Below are 18,975 nucleotides of genomic sequence, written 5' to 3' on the forward strand. Positions count from 1 at the left end.
AAGCATCTAACCCCCCTGTTTTGTAGATTCATTCTTTGCTATTTTTTTTAACTATTATTAGGCCAAAGACAATAATTTAAATGCAACATATAAATGAAGGAGTGGCAAAGCTGATTACAGCAAGTACTAATCAATAGTCAGGAAATGTATGCAACTGATAGTAAAAGTGAAATATCAGTAAAAATCTCTGGCAATGATTAAAGCTTCTATGGAAGGAGCAAAGTCTTTACAGTGGTTTGATGCCTGATGAGAAAATTGTAATTATCAATCAGAGCAGAATAAAAATAGATGAGGATAGATACTTCTCTTCTGTCCTCCAAAAGAAGTGGGATGATGTACTTATCATTTGTAGACATAATGAAGTATGTTCTTTTGCACTGCTAACTAGGGAACGTGTTAAGCTTTAGCAACCACAATTAAATCAGATATGCTAGTTGATTTTCATCCAAGAGTATTTTAAAAAAGTTGGTTCACACACTCTAAAGCATTAAAATTTAGTGCAGATGAATTACAGCTCTTGGAAAATTGGAGAAATTCCAGAGGTCTAAAAGGAAACCCTGTTTTGCCAGTGTTTAGAAGGGTTAATTGTGATTACTTGGAAACTACAGTCTGTCCTCAAAACAGTTGTTCCAGGTAAATAGCAGAAAGCCTGATAAAAGCTGCAGTTTATCTTGCCAGGGTAATCTTCTATAGTTTCAATAGCATACATTTAGCCAAATTTATTTTTGTACAGAATTTTGCTTAATTTTGCATAATGTTTTCTAGGAAACAGCAGATGGTTGCTCTCCAAAAGCCATAGTAAATGGGTATTATACAATGAGAATGTTTTTAAAGAGCCTCGGCAGAAATGGCTGGTAGCCTGGTGTCATCAAAGATCCAACTATAAGCCAATATGGAGTAATCACTGTTAAAATGCTCGTGTGATACCACATGTCCGGTTTTTCTGCCTGTGTTTTAAAATAGATGTGGAAAATTTTGGGAGAGATCAGATGAAAGTAAGAAATTGTTTGTAAGGAGGTTCTCTTTGTCCATGGAAATTCGTGACTCTCTAGGAGCTCCTTGAAGGAGGAGCTCCTTGAAGGACTATGGTATCTGCTGCTGGTTACCATGTTACTCTTGCTTTGCATATTTGTTCTGTCCTCTTGTATGGTATAATCCCTATGACACAGTAATAACCTGGGGAGAAATGGGACTTTTTTTGGAAAAAAAAAAAAAAAAACAACAACCCCTAAGAAATATGGCAATAGGACTGTTGAGCATTCTCTGTCAATAATATGCCACCCAACACTGTCTCAGCCACTGAGAGACCTGCAGTTTGTCCTGGGACAAGCGCTGTTTCCTTTATCTAAAAATGGGTGTTGTTCCCTCCCTTCGCAAAACACTGAGGTGTCTGGACAGTAAACAGTATCAGGAACTATGTGCTGTGGTCTGTTTGGTTATAGTCAAGGGGAAGATGAAGACCTTGTGGGCAGCCGTGAACTGTGAACTCCAGTGTTGCTTGAATGTTTGTTGCCAGTGGTTTTGCATTATGATTTTCTCACAATGTACATGAAAGCAGGATTTCCTGTAGTTGTGTCAAGTAATTATTCCTGAGTATGCTCGCTTAATTATTCCATGCATAAGAAGGTCTTCCAGCATTTGCTGGTAGCTCATTAGGTGGTGAGAAGAATTCACAGCTTCTATAGCACTGTGCCTTTGAAAATTAACTCAGTTCTTGTCATTAACTAAGGACTGTATCAGATACAAAAGAGTTCAGGAAAATTCAAAGACATTTTTTTGATAGTGAATTTGTTGTATTCTGCTCTAATTCAAATTACTAAATTGTAGATCTGATCAGAAAATGGTATCACACGTACTATACTGCTGTTAGCTCTAATTATTTAACCAAGGGTTGGGGTTATTTTACTCTACCTGTGAATGAAAATAGCTTTCAAAGAAGCTGTTAAAATTGAGAATTTCAAAGCAAAGTTTGCCTTCAAAGCAAGGGTTACTGTCAAACCAAATCTTGCTAAGAAATGCAGAAGCTTTTTTTCAATGGTTCAGTGAGAGGTTTAACAACATATTCAGTCAATGAGTCTCCAGTAATCCATTTTTAGCACTGTATCTACAATGTTCACCCTTTTGCTGTGAGTGGCTCACACTTAATCATGTCATCCAACGAAGCTGGTATCTTTTCCTACTTATGGCTTTCCATCTGGAAGCACCCAGCTGGCAAAGGTCACAGGGACAAAAGGAATGATGGGGTCTATGCGGGTTTACCAGCAGTCATTTGACAAGAAAGTTCCAAAATCCTTTTGACATCCTCACTGTCTTTCTCTGCTCTTCCCTTCCTTAGTGCAGGCATCGGGAGGACTGGCTGCTTTATTGCCACAAGTGTCTGTTGTAAACAGCTGAAGAACGAGGGCATAGTTGACATTTTGCGAACAGCCTGCCAGTTACGGTTAGACAGGTAAGAAAGCCTGTGTTTCTTTCAGAAAAATAAAAAGAGAAAAATATTTCCCCTTATTTAAGGAGAAGCAAATAAGGAGAGGGAAAGAATAAACCCCAGTGGAGGCCAAGAGAGAACATTTTTCTGACTTGTAGTCTTTGCCTGAGTGGTAAACCTTAATGAACAGCCTTAGAACTGATTTAGGTTCACAGCTGGCATCAAAGTCTGCACAGCTGCCTGTCTCCATGCAGCGACCTCTTGCCAGCAGAGGGGTTGGCCCCCTGTTCATACAGAAGTAAAGGCTCAAAGATCTGCTGTACTTAAGTTCAGAGCCACAGATCATCACTTTCCTTCCAGAAGGAGTAATGAAAATTCATTTCATGTGCTGGAGCTGTGAGCCATGGTGGGAGACACATTGTTTGGGGAAGGAGAGTGCACAACCTGGAGTGTTTACAGACATGTGAAAGGAGCTGTGAAAATCTTCACAAATTCAATGGTTTCCAGTTAAGCATTTCTTAACACACCACCTTGAGTATGATTATGAAGTAAACAGACTTGAATTTTGTAGCAGAAATGTTATTTTTTCTCTCCCACTGGTTTCAAATGCCATCAAAACATGTCTCAGTGCTCTCTCTAATGATAATGATAAATGTAGTCGGGGGAAGAGGAGTCACGAAAAACATACCAAAGATTTTTTTGAGGGGAAAAAAAAAGAACTTCAACCTCACTCTGAACTTTATTTCAGAGAAGAAATTATGCTCAGTGGGAGGCAAAAAATGAAATGCTTGCTGCCCTGCTGAGGCTCTGATAGACAGGGACCTGCAGGGGCTAAGAGATTTGACTATTTCAGTGGATTTTAGCCCAGACAAGGGAAGGTTTCTTGAGAAAAAGAAAACCAGACTATGAATAGTGAGTGCTGATTATCCATGGTCCAGTTAAATATCTGTCTGGACGTGAAATATCTTTGACTGATGCTAGACAGGAAAATTGCCACACAAAGGAAGGCTGAAGGCATCTACTTACACATGTGTGTGATACGGCAGGCCAATTGCAAATACTAGTTTTGAAGGGAGGGGGGAACTGGCAGTCACTTTAAGACTCTGAAGAAGGAAAATCATACTTAAAGGACCCCATAGGGGGAAAGGAAGACTGCAGGAGCCTCTGTAGCTGCCATATAGTTCTCAGGAGTGAGATGGAATAGATAAAAGCCATTTAAATGTCATGGGGTAAAATACTCAAGATGGAAAGCAGGTCACCATCCTTCCTACAGAAAAGCATAATTTCTTCAACAACTGAAAAATAGGGCTTGTAGTCACTTGGAAGTCATGCTGCCACCCACTCTCATTTTCACTAACTCCCCCAAAATCTCCAGGAGACTTCAAAAGTAGCATGAGAGGTTGAGACAGTGTCCCAAGCAGCTAAAAGAGGGAAGACTCTGTCTTCTCCTCTTGCCTGATCATTACTGTTGAGGATGGTAAGGAGTCACCAGGGACTTGGGGAAAGAAGGCTGAACGCAGGCCAGAGTAAATGTCTGAAGGAGTGCACCTCCCTGCTTTCCACAGAAGTAGAAGGGTTGACATTAGCCCTGAGAGCCACCTTTGAGGTTGCCATGGATATGGAGAGAACAAAGGGGTTTTTTCCCTTCATTCCCTCACAGATCCCTTGGAAAGGTTCTGTGCACTGGGCTTTGCATCAGTGGCCAATAGATGGTCCTAAAATAACCTAGTACGACTAAGGAGAGGAAGTAATCATTCCTGCATCCTTTCCCCAGTGCTGAGAGACATTTGCTGTCATAGCACACAATGCAACTCAAATTTCAAAGGTTTCTTGTGGCAAAGAAGGATGAAAACATAATTCTGTTCCAAAGTCTGGACAGCAAGCACATGTCATGGTGTGCATATGTGTGGCAAGGGAGGAAGCCACCACATAGTAGGAAATCGGATAAAAAGGAAAATAATTTCCTGTGGTCTGAATCTCAATGACACCCTGGTGCTTCTGGTGCTACAACTTCAGGGTGCAACCCCACTGCTAATGGAATTTCTTAGGGAGAAATTGTCAGATATGACTAATGTTCCTTGTGTGTCACAGTCTGACATAGACATATTTCAGTGCTGTGAGAAGCACAGAGGGACTCAGAAACAAATCAACTGTGAGCTTGTATCAAGTAGAGCAGATGGGGAAGAGGTGCTCAGCTAGGAATTTTTTTTTTTTTTTTTTTTTTTTAAACACTGCGTGTGTTTCTTACCTTTGCTAGAGGATGAGAGGTTGGAGAACAGGCCCCTGCCCTTCCCTGCTCATTGTAAAATGTTACTTCAAGCAGCTGCTTAATAAAATAAGGGCTGAAAGACTTCAAGCAGCAAAGGGCTGAAGGACAAGGTTGTCTTTCCCGTTCATCTCTCCCTTACTGGTTTGGCTACTGTGTGACCCATAATGGTTAAGCTGGACCCCATAGAAAAGGGCTGTCCCCAAGGAGGCTGCTAGCAGTTTGCTACCCATTTGGCTCAGAGGAAGCAACTTTTCATTAAAGTCCTCTGGTGAGATTTCTAAGGGAATGCACTGCCTACTCTCTTCCTCAGACTGACACAGTCTGGTTGTCTCCAGTCACCTGTGGGTTCCCATGTTCCTCGGCTCCACTTGTCATTTCAGCCTTCTTTTGGCACCATGCTGCTGGGATCTGTGCAACAGCACCAGTGCTGGCACAATTCTGCAGACACTTTCTGTGAGCTTCAGACACGATTTTTAATTGTCTTCATAATGGATTGTCAAGAGACCATATCACTTTCAATGGGATACTCTTAACAGAATTTCAAATGTTAGTAGAATCTGCTTAAAATGAACAATTTCATCCTTGGTTTTGTTTGTTTCTGTTTTCCCCTGTAGTGCTCATATGTTGGTTAATGTGCTCCTTGCTGAAATCCACAGGCTAATGACACGTGGAAAAAATGCTCCTGCTTGCATTACCTTTCAAGTTTTCAGTTTAAAAGAGAACTGTAAAAGTTGAAAAATAAGCTGAACCAAAAAAGGTTACTCTGCTGAGGGATACTCTGCTGTCAAGTTGTGCACAGCAGTCAACTCAGTTACAAATCTGAGTTGTCCTTCCTGAAATAACACTGTGTGCTCCAATATCCTGCTGGCCATCCCTAGTTCTGGTTAACTTGCCAAAAGCTTGATGTGGAGTGGCACAGAGGAAAGAATCCTTATTGCAGAATGGGAAAATTGCATCAGTGTTATGGCCTAGTGTGGCTTGGCCTGGCCCTCTTTGGTCCCAAATTCAGTCCCTAGTGCAGCTGTGAAGTTTTGGATAAGCTATTTTCTCCTCTTTATTCCCCTGCTCCCATCTCTCTCTCCAGGGCTGTGGGGTGGGAATTACTTTTCCTAGAAGGCTTCTTCGAGTACAGCTGTTCAGATAATGTGAGAGTAAATGATGATGGTGATGCCTTCCTGGAGTGACCTCTGCCAAGGAAAATGAATGTAAAGCCCATTCCTGTTCTCACTACCTTCTGTTCCTTGCTTAGCAGAGACTTCCAAAATGGAGCTCAAGGTCAGACTTGAAGGTGGTTACAATCAAAGGGCACTTCTCACTCATATTGGACAGCTTTGGACTAGACCTTTGGTGTGGAGCTTCATGTTAGCTGTGCTATTTCCTCATGTGTTTGCAAGTAATAAGACTGCTGTTTCCTTCCCCTTTCCTTCTTGCCTTTCAGGGGAGGAATGATCCAGACATGTGAACAGTATCAATTTGTCCATCATGTCATGAGCTTGTATGGAAAGCAGCTTTCTAGAGCAGCAGAAGAATAAATGTTCATGATATTCCTAAAGGCTAAAGCCAGGATAACTTTTGACTGCGCTCAGATATATTTCAAATCTGATAAGAGACACATGGTAACCTGGCTGTCTTAGCTGGAAAGATATTATTTTACTTTGATATTGCTTTTATGCTCTTGTTTGCATTGACATTTAAGAGCTGAGGTACGTCTTGTCTTTAAACGTATGTGACAGGACATAATCTTCACCAAAAAAGGCTTATTTATACTGTAAATAATAATAATAGCTTCATTTGTTACAAAAGCAAGGAAAAAACCAAACCAGAAAAGAATCCACTGTCTTCAGTTTGCTATTTTTTAAAAGGTCATTGCTAATATATCCAAATACAGTGTGAAACTTTTTGAATTGTCATGCTGAAATGTGTTGTATGTTGACTAAGCTTGAAAGTAAATTTTTGCCTCTTTCTGATTGTTTTTACATATAAAATTACCGAATACTGTGTGTATCATAAACCTTCTGAGCCTCTGCATTGAAAGACTCAAGTAGATTCACATTGAAATGATTTTTCACACATTGTTTGCTTGTTTATTTTTTCTAAAGCAGTCCACTACCAATGTTATCAGAACTAAGGGGGGAACAACATTTCAATGACATGAGTCAAATTCTTGCCTCAAATTCCTACCAGCAGTGTACCCCAGTATCATGACAGTGGGGTGAATATGAGTAGACATGAATATGAACATAAATGCTTCATGCTTTACCTTTTCTTTGTCAATATTTGGGCATCTTAGTCATCTGGCAAACAGATTGTATTTCCGCAAATAGTTTCTGGTTTTTCATAGAATACAATTTCTCCTGAAATCTGAGATTCAAAATCAGGTGAGGATTTTTTTTTTTTTTTTTTTTTTTTTTTTTTAGTTTATTAAAAATCTAATAATAAAATCACTTTTATTCTATGAATTTATGATTGTTTCAAAACTTTGAGGGTAACCATGTGTCCAGTGCCTATTAAAATTAATGCTAATCCTAAAGGCAGCTTAAAAAAAAAAAAAAAAAAAAAAAAAAAAAAATCAGTGTGAACTTGTTGGCTGCTTTGTGATCAATTTGCCCTCAAACCAAATTTAGACAATAATTAGCCCGTTCTAGCCACTGTTCCAGGCAACAGTGTTTTCTTTCCAGTAATACAGACTGCTGCCTGTGCTTTCTGGTTTAGACTTCAATCAGGCTGGGAAGATTGTAGTTTGTGTTTAATGCTTAGAACCGAGCACATGTTTTAGTGCTTCACTGAGCAGAGAGAAATGGAGGTACACAGGATCCTTAACATGAAAGATGAATGTTTTGTGAATAGAACTCTCATGACCTACTAAAAATATATATGCTTCTCTTTATTTATAACAATAACCAAAAGCCACTGTTTCTATTAGTGCAGAAGATTCTGCGAATTTACTGCACTTCCAAATCAGGAGAAGGTAAAGCAGCTCTCAGAACAATAAGGGCTGATCCTGCTCCCACTGATGTTTTGCCATTGACGTCAGCAGGTGCAGGGTAAGGCCTGAAATGTTACGCCTACAACTTCATCACTGTGGGGAAAAGGTTTCCCAGTATTTCTGTACACATCTTTGTGTTTATTCTGTATCCATGAACCTGTAAAAATCCTGTCTGCAGGGTTTGCATGAATGTGTGGCAAAATGTGTTATCTTTAAACCACTTGATTTTATTGCTGTATTTAAAATATTTCCTTCAGTGAGAAGCTAGCAGAAAGAACTGGCATTCTTTTTTAAAATACTGGTGATAGTCATTAAAGAAAGCAATAAACTTAATCTACTGAGCATAACATGACTGTTAGTTTTATATAAGTCTTGATAGCTGTATTCTCCTCTGTGCTATCAACTTTTTCAATGGGGTAACACTATTCCATGTGTTAAGCACTCCTTAAAAATAACAAAATAACTACTGATATTCTGAATAACATTGAAAGTGGAACTCCCATAAATATTTTTCAGCTTTTCAGTGCTCTTCTGTGTCAAAACTGACTCAGTGAATAAAACTACTTGCTCTGTCATCAGCTTTCCATGCATCTGCTAAAGCATGCTTGTTGGTTGGAGGGCAGTGTGCATATAGGAGGTAAGTACAACATATAATCTCCTTGTGCCTCCTGCACAAGGAGATTTTCTAGAGGAGAATAACTTTATGACAAACAAGTTATAAAGGGCTCTAAGATACTGACCTTGACATCCTTACAGAGATCCTCAGCAGGTGTTAGTTGGCAGTGCTTCACTGACTTGAGTAAAGTGAACTATTTACACCAATAAAGGAAGTCTGGTCTGCTATCCACTCCCATTCTACATGTGTGAAATGTCCTGAGTGTGGTTGTTGATAAAATTAGGTTGTTTGGCATCAGTTCACTGCTACAAAGCACATGTCAGCCTCGTTGCATGCTCTGGTGATGAGGGCTGCACTGCTGCCACCTCCAACTACGCAAGAGCAATACCACTTGGTCAGGATCAAAATATTCAAATGCCTCTTAAAGTGTTATTTTGTCTAACAGATTTGGAGCTAATCCTCCTATTTAATCTCTGGCTTATTAAAATTAACATATTTCTGTCTCTTTTTTTCTTCTTTTTTAATACAATTTGAGATCTGAAGGACCTTTTATCAGCTGTTCTGATCTCTTTTGGCAGTAGAGGTAGTCTTAAGAAGTGCTTAAGATTAAGAGAAAGGAGCTCTGGCTGTGTGCAAGCACTTGAGATGAGTGGGGCTACTGCTTCTGTAATCAGTGTGTTTGAAACTGAGCTGACAGTGGGAACTAAGATAAGCTATGTCTCTGGTTAGACTTGTCTTTTTGCTCTTTCTCTATTAAATAAAATTTCCAAGCATATTTCATCCACTCGCTCCTGCTCAGTGCCCAGAACTCTTTGTACCAGAGACCACAGCATTAGTACCTACAACACAGTTGTTTCCCAGAGGACTGAATTACTCTCTCCAGGTGGGTAAGTATATAACAAACATGAGATGGCTTTATTTAGAACTAACTGTGATGTCTTTTGTTTGATAAGCTTTTTCACACTTTGAACAGGGCAGAGCCTAGCTCAGTGCCTTGGTTGTTAGCTGGTTGTTTGGTCAATTTGGTCACCAAACGTAAGCAGTTTTATCCTGTTTCTGTCATGGTAACAGACTAATGGCACATTCTGTCATGCAGGTAGTCTGAGATCAGCAGATACCAAAGCTATGTAAAAACAAAAATTAAGATTACACTTTAGTGTAAAGGTTTGTCCACAGATAAAGCATGACTCGCTCTCTAAAGGATCAAGATAAAGATGACTTGGTCAAATTATTCTCAAATGTCAACTACCTAGTAGTGATGTAGGGAAGAGAACTGCATTTCTTCCAAGACTTTCAAAAGTATCTATTTATCCTGGACTTTTCCTCTATAAGTAGTCTACAATGGAAAGATCTTAACACGTGAATTTGCAATTGCAAAATGGACTTAAGCATGAAAACAGGACAAAACAGGACCTTGGTTCCTGTCACTTCCCTGCCATCTCTTCAGTGGAGGAATCATGCAGCTTGCACATAGATAGTTGTGCTTTATAGATTTGCTGTGGAGAAAAAACAAAACACTTTTTCTGAAATCCCTGGAGATAATACGCCAAGTCTGTAGATGAGTATTTCCTAGTGTCTGCAAAGAGTGACTGTCATCTTAGGATAAAGTGGGGCAGCTCAAGGAAGCTTTTTTTAATGAAAGTTTAAAAAATTTCCTCATTCAAAAGCACAGAGGAAATATGTGAATGAAAGCAGCATTTGCAGCTTTGTGCATAACGTACAGGCATTGCTCTAGGCAATGCAAGCATTGATTTCTTGTGTCCCAACGTGAATTTCACACATCCACAAAGAGGTTAATTTCTTTGATTACAAAGAAATTGCAAGGGAAGAGAAGAATCCATTCTCATTTGAGCACTGATAGAGATCAGGCTCCAGCACCTGAATGCAACAGATGCTACATTCTCTTGGCGTGGTGTGAAAGTCACACAAGTCATTATGATTAGACCTGCCCAAGCTTTTGGGCCATGCAATACCCAGCAAGGCAGCAGTGTCAGGTTTACTCAGATGATAGCAAAGCTGAATGAAGAGAGAGACTGAATTAGTTACTCAGAATTAAAAGTCGTGTTGGCACCAGAGCTGGCAATATGGCTCTGAACCTTTGAGAACATAAAGCTTAAACAGTCTGGCAAAGGACTTGGGTATTGCAATTCCTGGCCCTTTCTCTGTGCTGGACCATGCTATTTAACTTGTATTTCCTCTTGGTTCTTCATCTCTTATCTGCCTGTTACTTCTTATGCCCAAAATAGAATTAAATAAGTCACTGTATTGCACTACTTTTAACTCAGTATGTTGATAGTGTTTTCCAGAAATCATCTCTTCCCTTGGACAAAGCCTGTCTTGCTAGACACCCTTCAGAGGGCTCAACCACTTCTGCATACATATGCATCCCAGAATTTTGGGGGTAGAAATCTGCAGTTGTGCATGTCTTACAAATGACATTTCTCCATTGACAAGCAGTTGTGTTTTCCCGAGTTAAAGCTTTTTATTAATCTTACCTTAACTCCCTTAATCCCAGTACCAGGTGCAACTTTCCTATGAGAAGGTAAAGGCAACATTTCCATGGATCAGAGGGGAAAAATCCTGCATAGATCTCCTCTGCATGTTTAGCTTTTTTGCCTCTGAAGTGAACACAAGGAAATCTGTCAGGAATTAAGTCTAAACTGATAATGCACAATGGAAACCTCCTCTTATAAATTAGCTTTGACTCCTTCTGTCTCGAAAGAAGAAAATCCATGTGTGATTGGTTTTACTACATCCACTGTTGTCTTCTCGGTATTTAGGATGTTGTGAGGAGTACAGAAAAGCAACACAAAGGCCAGGGTGTCAGTTTGGATAGGTGGGAGGAATTTATGTTGGCATTGTTTTGGTTTTTGTCAGGGAAAACAGAGCTTTCAGTCAAGAAAGTGGGTTTCCCTGTAGCTAAATTGAGCTCTTGTCCTGAAGCAGAATACTGAACACAAAAGTGAAGGTTGGTTCCTTCATGCACTTATTAAACAAGCAATAAATAACACCTTATCTACTTCATGACGTGACCAGTCCCATTTCCACACATTTATGATTTGATCTGTGTTAATAGAACACAGACTTCCAGACAAAGGAGCACAGAGTGTCTGTCTTGCTAGATTCCTTCTTTAGCCTGTGAAACAGCGTATGTTTATTTTGGCTATCTGTATGTGGTATTTTTCGCTTGCTGGAAAAGCTGACAAAGTTTCAGCCTCTGCACTGTTTTCTCTTGTTTTTTGCTAAACTTTTCACCTTCCTCTTTTTTTCCTAGACTAGCAGAAATCACCTAAAAATCATCAGGAAACGGTGGTCTATTCCTGAAGGGGGACAGGAGGCTGGGGTGTCCATTGCTTTTTCCACAGTTTACCCGTAGAATTATTCCCATCGGCCTGTGGAAGTTGGCAGATTTTTATGTTCTTTGGTTTTCTCAATTCTTGTGTTTTGCAGAGCATAACCCAAAGTGTCTCCTGCACTAGACTCCCTTTTCAACTGAATTTAAAATAAATATGGAGTAGATAACAACATTTTGTTCCACACAGAAATCAAGTGGTCGGTTAAGTAGTTTATTGCCACTATAGCTTGTTAAGCCGTTGTTGCAGGCAAGACCAGTAGTTTGTGTCCTACAGAATGGACTGGTCTTATCCCCCTCAAACAATCTCCTGCACTACATCAGCAATGCTGTGGTTAACATGAGTAAAGTTTAAAAATGCTAAATATGCAAGCTGAGATCTGTAATTCATTCCCTCCTTGAGAAGTACTTTCCCATTGGGAATGAAGTCCTCCATATTAAGAAGTGTGGCAGGATCTTAGACTTACTAAGGAATAGAAGAGAGATGATTAAAGGATGACCTCCAACCTGAAGCTGTGAATTGATCTTCTAAAGCACCAAGTCCCTGCTTGAGTAACTGAGTGAACTGGCTGGACTTGGAAATGAGAGAAAGTGCTGCACATATAATTTTAAAATAAACAAAGCCAAAGCCTGGAGGTGTGAAAGCAGCACTGGGGAACAACTTAAACATCAAAGCAAGATTTTTTTGAATGTTTAACTGTTTGAAACCTAGACCCAAATATTTTGATTTTAGCATTAAAAAAAAAAAAAACAAAAACCTGGTAAATTATTTCATAGTCTGCCTTTGATCAAAGTTTTGAAATGGTGTCAAAATCAATCATAAGAAAACATGGGACTGGGGGGGTAATGTTTATTTTTAAATAAAAGGGGGGGGGGGGGGTGTTGACGTACTTTAAAGGTTTATTCCTTTTAGCAGGAAGGTTTGTCATCGTGTTACTCCAAGAATGAGAAAGTGCTGAAGCCATGAACAACACAGTCCACAAGAGGCCAGTATGCATTTAAATTTTGAACTACTCAAAGCCACATTTGTCTGGTGTGAAGTGACCCAGGCATCTTCCTAGGAATGCAACAAGATACATGACTTTATGTGAGCTGAGGACCACAAAAGGGCCATTAATGTTTGTGAAAGCTCATGTGATAGGAATAACCAGGACCTTATCAGCGGGGATAAAAAGGTAACATTTACATAAACATATGTTCTCAAGAATGTTATAATACTTTGTGTTCTGAGGCTTTAGTCAGGCAGAGTAGGAATTGGCTGTGTGAGTCCAATACCTTTAGACTCATATCTGCTTTGCTTTTCCTTTCCTTCTCTTACAAAGAAAGCAACTTTGTAAAGTATCACTCTGAAGTGTAAGTAATTTTCATGTTCAAAAAAATCTGTGGTGAAGGATAAAAATTTTGATCAGGCAAAAAAAAATCTAAGTAAAAGGAATTCCATTTTTGAGGTGAAATGAAAAACTCTAAAGGTGGTTGGCTGACTTTTAAACCATGTCACAGTAGCTTTTGTGGGACTTGAAAATCCAAATCTGAAGGCATGCAGAGCAGTGGAGCAGTGAGCCGAGTAACATCCATTCTCATTTTAGCACTGGGTGCTGCTGCTGTGGATTTGCCCCACAGTGACTGTGGGGCAAACCCACAGCATTCTTTTAAAGGGCCTCTGTGATTATAGGGTAACATCTTCGCTCTTCCTAATCAGGCCAGATCAGTGCTGTCACCAACACCTGTGACCACTGGTACACAGGAGTGAAGGAGTGAGAACAGGACAGGGGAACAGGGTGGCAAAGGGCGTGGGAACACCTTCAGGCAGGCCAGGCATAAGGAGACACAGGCAGCCTGGAGGCAAAAGCCAGCTCAGCACAGATATCAGGGTGTATATATTTTGTTAAGGAAAAGGATTTCCTTGGGAAGATGCTCAACACAGAGCACTTCTGGCATATCCATAATTCCTACTGGCAACAAAGCAAACTCACAAGGTCATATGGTCTTAACATTGTCTTTCCTCTGGGCTGCATCTTCTAGCTTGCCATGCATAATCCTAACTTTATCATTTGTGCCCCCAAATCTTGGAAAGGCTTTTGGGTTTTCCTTCTGCCCCGAGATCTTTCAGCATCATAAGCAACTGTGTCAGAGGCTACAATTCCTTACAGCATCTGTCTTGTCACAGAATGCTTTTTAAAACGAGAGCTGCAGTTTCTAGGTGGCTAACACTCATCCCTCAAGGATTACAATGAAATAGTCCAGTTTTTCCAAACTGCCCTTTACACATGGGCCAGTCTCGGATTATCTTGGCTTAAAGCAGCCTTCTTACTGTCTTGTCACTGCAGTGAGGACAATGACAGTTCCCAGCCACATTGACTGGGAACAGGTAGCACACAGGCCCTTGTGGAATTCACAAATCCCTCTGGGTATGATCTGCTTAGGAGAGCTGGGTCCTTGACTAGGAAGAAATGCAGTGAATTGGTCTAAATGAATAAGCTGAAATGACTCAAGCTGGTAGTAGAATTCCTCTTGATTTTCCTGGTGTAAAATGGAGACATTTTGCTATTAACCCCAGAAAAATAACTTTGCTTCAGAGTGATGTTTTCCTGGAGCTTTAGAAATTAGTATTCAGGGACAGCTCCTTACTAGTCAGTTTTTTTTGGGGGGAAAAACAAAACAAAACAGTTTTACTTGTAATTAACAAATAGTTGATACTAAAATAAATTAAATGGCTTCATTCTGATATAAAAATGTAGCTCTGAAGCTTCTGTAATTAAGCAGTTTAAAGCAGAAGGATTTGTCCTAAATTACGGACATTTAGCTAGACATAGGGCATGAGCAGCACTGAAGAGCTTAATGCAGCTTGTGCAGAATAGAGTGCATTCTAATGGGCTTTTTGATACATCCAGCTGGGAAAGCCTTCTTGAATGACATCTGACATCAGAGCACCTTACAGCACTCCTGCGCAGCAAGGCAGCCCCATTTTCTCGTTGTCTAGATGGCAAGATAGATACAGAGAGAGCAAATTAATTGCCCAGGATCCTGCAGAAATCCAGGAAAGAAGTGAGGAGCTGATCAGCAGCCTCCTACGGACAACTAGAGCTCTTCCTCCTGCACAAACCTTTCTCTCTCAGGAGTTTTACGTGATGAGCAGTTCTCTGTGTAGCTTTATGTTTTTGGGGCTGCTTGTTGTATCCACTCTTTCCCATTCCTGGTAAATAAGTCCTGGAAACAGTACCTTGCTGCTCGCTTAATTAACGTACTTTTTCCCCAACCAAGTAAGTGTTTTCCAGGAAGTCTTCTGTCTTGTTAGAGCCTTGTAGCATGCTGATGTGCTCTTTTGAGATCCTTGCTGGAGGAGGCCTTCCTGAATTTGTGGGAAAACCTTGTCCACTGGAAAAAAAATGAGGGTAAGTAAAAAATATTTTTTTCTTGAAGACCTTTAGCTAGTACATGCCAATAACTGACTGTATTTCCGGGTGCTGTCAGGTATATTGACTTACCCCATGCAAGGAAATACGGTCTGTCATCTTCCATAACCAGAAGTGGAGTAAACAAAAAGAGGTGCAAACTGCAGTTACCTATATCCATTCTCATCGTTTTTAGAGATTTTTCATGGACCAGTCAGATCAGTGGGAAAGCTGCTGTTCATTTAAGCTGCTGGAAACTTGTCCTTGTTGGTTTAAATGCAGCAGTTCTTGTTATGCAGAACTCAATCGTGAGTGATTTGGCTAGGGCTGGAAGAATGTGACCTTTAATACATAAGTAAATAAGCCTTTCTGTCATGTGTAATCTCTCCCATATGACAGATCTGTGACTGTCTAAAGTGACAGAAAGATCGTATGATTCTTTATTTTTTGAGATATATTGTCGCAAAAAGTCACAAATTATTCTTGTCAGTGTGCAGAGAGCTGCTAATGAAAAACTTTCATTCCAGAGCGGTAACTGTGATGGATGTAAAATTGTAAGAAGTACAGTAAGTAAAATAAAGCAAGGTTAATCTAATCTCTTCCATAAAGCAGACGGGCAAGGAGACTATGATTTAAAATAAACTCAGAGAAAGTAAGTAACAGGCCACTGTTCCATTTCACTCATTCATTCATTAATTCCAATGTTCCTTCTCAAATTTTAGGAGACAGAGCAATATTCTGACATAAACTTAAAAGCAAAGCAAGCCTTAATGTAACATGGAAAAGAGAGAGGGAGGTTATTTTTGTTACTCAGTTTTGTGTTTAGAATAGTGAGGCCCTAATGCCTCTTGTGTGTCATAGAATCATAGAATGGCCTGGGTTGGAACGGACATTAAAGATCATCTTGTTCCAACCCCCTGGCATGGGCAGAGACACTTTCCACTATCCCTGGCTACTCAGAGCCCTATCCAGCCTGGCCTTAAACACTGCCAGGGATCTGGGGCATCCACAGCTTCTCTGGGCAACCTGTGCCAGTGCTTCACCAACCTTACAATAAAGATTTTTTTCCCCCTAATATCTGATCTAAACTTACCGTCTTTCAGTGTGAAGCCATTCCCCCTTGTCCTGTCACTATATTACTGCTCTTGTAAATAGTCTTGCCTCATCTTTCTCATAGGCTCCCTTAAGGTACTGGAAGGTGACAATTAGGTCACTGCAAAGCTTTCTCCAGGCTGAACAATCCCAATTCTCTCAGCTTTTCCTCACAGGAGAAGCGCTTCATCCCTCTAATTATCTTGGTGGCCTTCTCTGGAATCACTCCAACAGGTCAATGTCCTTCCTTCAAGTCATTCAGGCAATGTTAAATCTTCGTAATTCATAGTATTATTCAGGACGCATATCCCAGTTCATCCTTGTTTAATTTGTGATAGCCCGTGGTTGCAGAAGTACTGCCCTTCCTCTGTTCTTTTCCTTCCCTTGCTCTGTCCCTCTCTCTCTTCTTTCCTTAATTCTTAGTTCACTAAGAATTCCCTAATTCGCCTCTTCTCTGAGGCAGGTCCTTTGTTTGCAAATCTACCAGTCAGGCCAAGACAAAGTCTTCCTACAGTACTTCAGAGTCTTAAGTCCAACAACTTCCATTCCCCCTTCTCTGGTCTTTGTATTCCTCATGCAGTGCAGGGGGAATACTCACTGCCAGTGCAGAGCATCAGAAAAAAAAGATGTCTCTGAGAAGAAAGGTGGCTTCATTTTTCTGCCTTAGGCCAAGAATGCACCTGATCCAGAATCCATCAGTATCAGTGGAAAGACCTTTGTTTGTTTCTGGGGTTTTAGGAAGGCTGTGAGAAACCTTTAGGGATGAGGGAGAATTGGATTTGGCGTCAAAATTTCTTCCCTCAGAGATTCTGGATTTTCAACAGGTCAGTTTCTTCAGTGATTAAAAAACCACCAATATAAAAAACAAATAAAAAGAGGAGTTCTAATTCTAATTAGAATACATTTCTAATACAATTCTAATTCTAATACATTTGTCATACCCACTCCCTACCACCCCAGCCTACTGGGAGATTCTGCTTATTGTTTCACTATGTTTGGTGGGTTGTTTTTTTTTTTTTTTCTCTTTCCAACCTGAATGCTGCTCCTGAGATGACACAGATAACTACAAGTTTGCAGTGTTCTGTGCCTACACTGATGCTATCTGCACAATATTTTTGATATGACTAAAGATCAGCTCTAGAGGTCTGGCTTCACTATTGCTACTAACAACCAAGCTTGTAAGAATTTTGAAGTTAGGTGAAGGGCAGTTTTGCTGCAAGTAGATGGAAGTGAAGCAGGATGGGAAAGTTTACTCCCTGCTGGCTTTGATCTCTATGGCTCTTGCCCTCTGAGCCCACTGCACAAAAAGAAGGATGTGTTTTCACAGGTGCAAGCTTTGTGCTTATTATGGAGTAGAGCTTTTATGTTCCCTGTGCTCCCTGGAAAAAAAAAAAAAAAAAACCAAACACAAAGCATATAGGTTTGAAATATATGCCATGCATCTCCAGTGGGAATGGGGCAGACCTAGGCACCTACAGTCTTCTGTGGCTGACAGGAAACTGTTGTGCAGAGAGTGATAGGTAATGTTTGTTCTCAGACCCATGAAGTTCTTTGTACAATGTCAACATCAACTGCAATCAAACATTTGAGGGTCAGAATTGCTGGACCAAACTGTAACTATCTTCCCATGCATGTCTCTACAACATTCATGATTCACTGGTCTTGGGCTCAGACAGAAATCTAACTTGTACAAGTCATAAACCAACCCGCAATTACCACAGTACCCATATGAAAACACCTTTCAAGAGAGAGCAGATTTCAGTTTGAAGCCTGGTTATTACACATAATAAGCCAAATTCTCCACTGATGTAAATGTGGAAGGGGTGTGAGTCACTGCTGAATTTGGACCAGTTTTAGCAGAGAAGATGGGAATGATAAATGCGTCTTGGCACTGTCCTTCCAGTGCAAGTGAAATTTGCCCAAACAGCAGCACTTTGGAGTGAGTGGATGGACCTGGGCATAATGAGAATAGTCTTTTTTTCATCTGCATGTGCTTCCTATGACTAGGCAAATGTCTGCCTCTTTTTGAAAGAAAACCAACCACATTTTATGCAGCAAACTAGGTTTTAATCAGTGCTGAGTAACAGTGGCGCTGCCTGCCTGCTTTAGCTTTTATTGAGCAGAGCCATCTCTTCAAGATGAGCTTTGCCATAAGAATCATGTTTTAAGTATAATAGTCTCCTTTTTGATTAAGCCCTAGGTAGGTCTTGGGCATAGGCTGTAATGTGGTAGATTACCTTACTTAAACAAATGCTGATCCTGTGCCAGGCACTGCAGCATTCTTGGCAGGTAAAGCAGTAATACGGCAGACATCCTTCAACTTGTCAAATGGTTCCAGGTATACTTGCAAATGTCATTTGCTGTTGCCTGAAACCATTTACTTTACAATGACAAGGAGAGAAAAAAGAACAGAGCTGGGACAGAAGAACTGAACAGAAAAGTGGTGTGTCTGTTGGTAAACAGCTTTATTGGATTACATGCAACTTTTAGTGAGCATTATGAGCTATAGTTAGCTTAATTTCTACCAAAGTTGAAGGAGTGAATTGATCTTTCTGCTATCAGTTGAGAAATCAAAAGTATTTCACTGACATTTTCCTGTTTAGTGTAAGAATTTGGATATCAATAACTAAATATAACAGACTGTTTGTCTTTTGTGTTTTTGAATGTTCGTATTTTTTGTATTTTAACAGATGTGCTCCCTAACTCCTGACAGAACTGGAACCCCTAAAAGTGAACAAGAGACAGCAGTGCTTGGACTCCCCCTGGTAAAGAAAGTGCAGAGTTTCACTTAGAAGTTCAATGGGAAAGAGTCAAAGTGGGATGATAAGTATGAATGATGATTT

General features: G+C 40.2%; 1 protein-coding gene across 11 annotated transcripts in view; it reads left to right on the forward strand.

The window, feature by feature from the left end:
* PTPN5 (protein tyrosine phosphatase non-receptor type 5) overlaps window positions 1-6,496 on the forward strand; it is a 73,976-nt gene extending 67,480 nt beyond the window's left edge. For all 11 annotated transcript variants that reach the window (XM_040068154.2, XM_040068156.2, XM_040068155.2 and 8 more), the window contains 2 exons: window positions 2,336-2,449; window positions 6,133-6,496. In XM_040068154.2, the coding sequence (XP_039924088.1) occupies window positions 2,336-2,449; window positions 6,133-6,226 (208 nt within the window). In that variant the 3' untranslated portion in view covers window positions 6,227-6,496. The remainder of the gene's footprint in view (window positions 1-2,335; window positions 2,450-6,132) is intronic.
* Window positions 6,497-18,975: the final 12,479 nt, after the last annotated feature.

This window comes from Hirundo rustica, chromosome 6 (assembly GCF_015227805.2).
Source record: "Hirundo rustica isolate bHirRus1 chromosome 6, bHirRus1.pri.v3, whole genome shotgun sequence".
Taxonomy (NCBI): domain Eukaryota; kingdom Metazoa; phylum Chordata; class Aves; order Passeriformes; family Hirundinidae; genus Hirundo; species Hirundo rustica.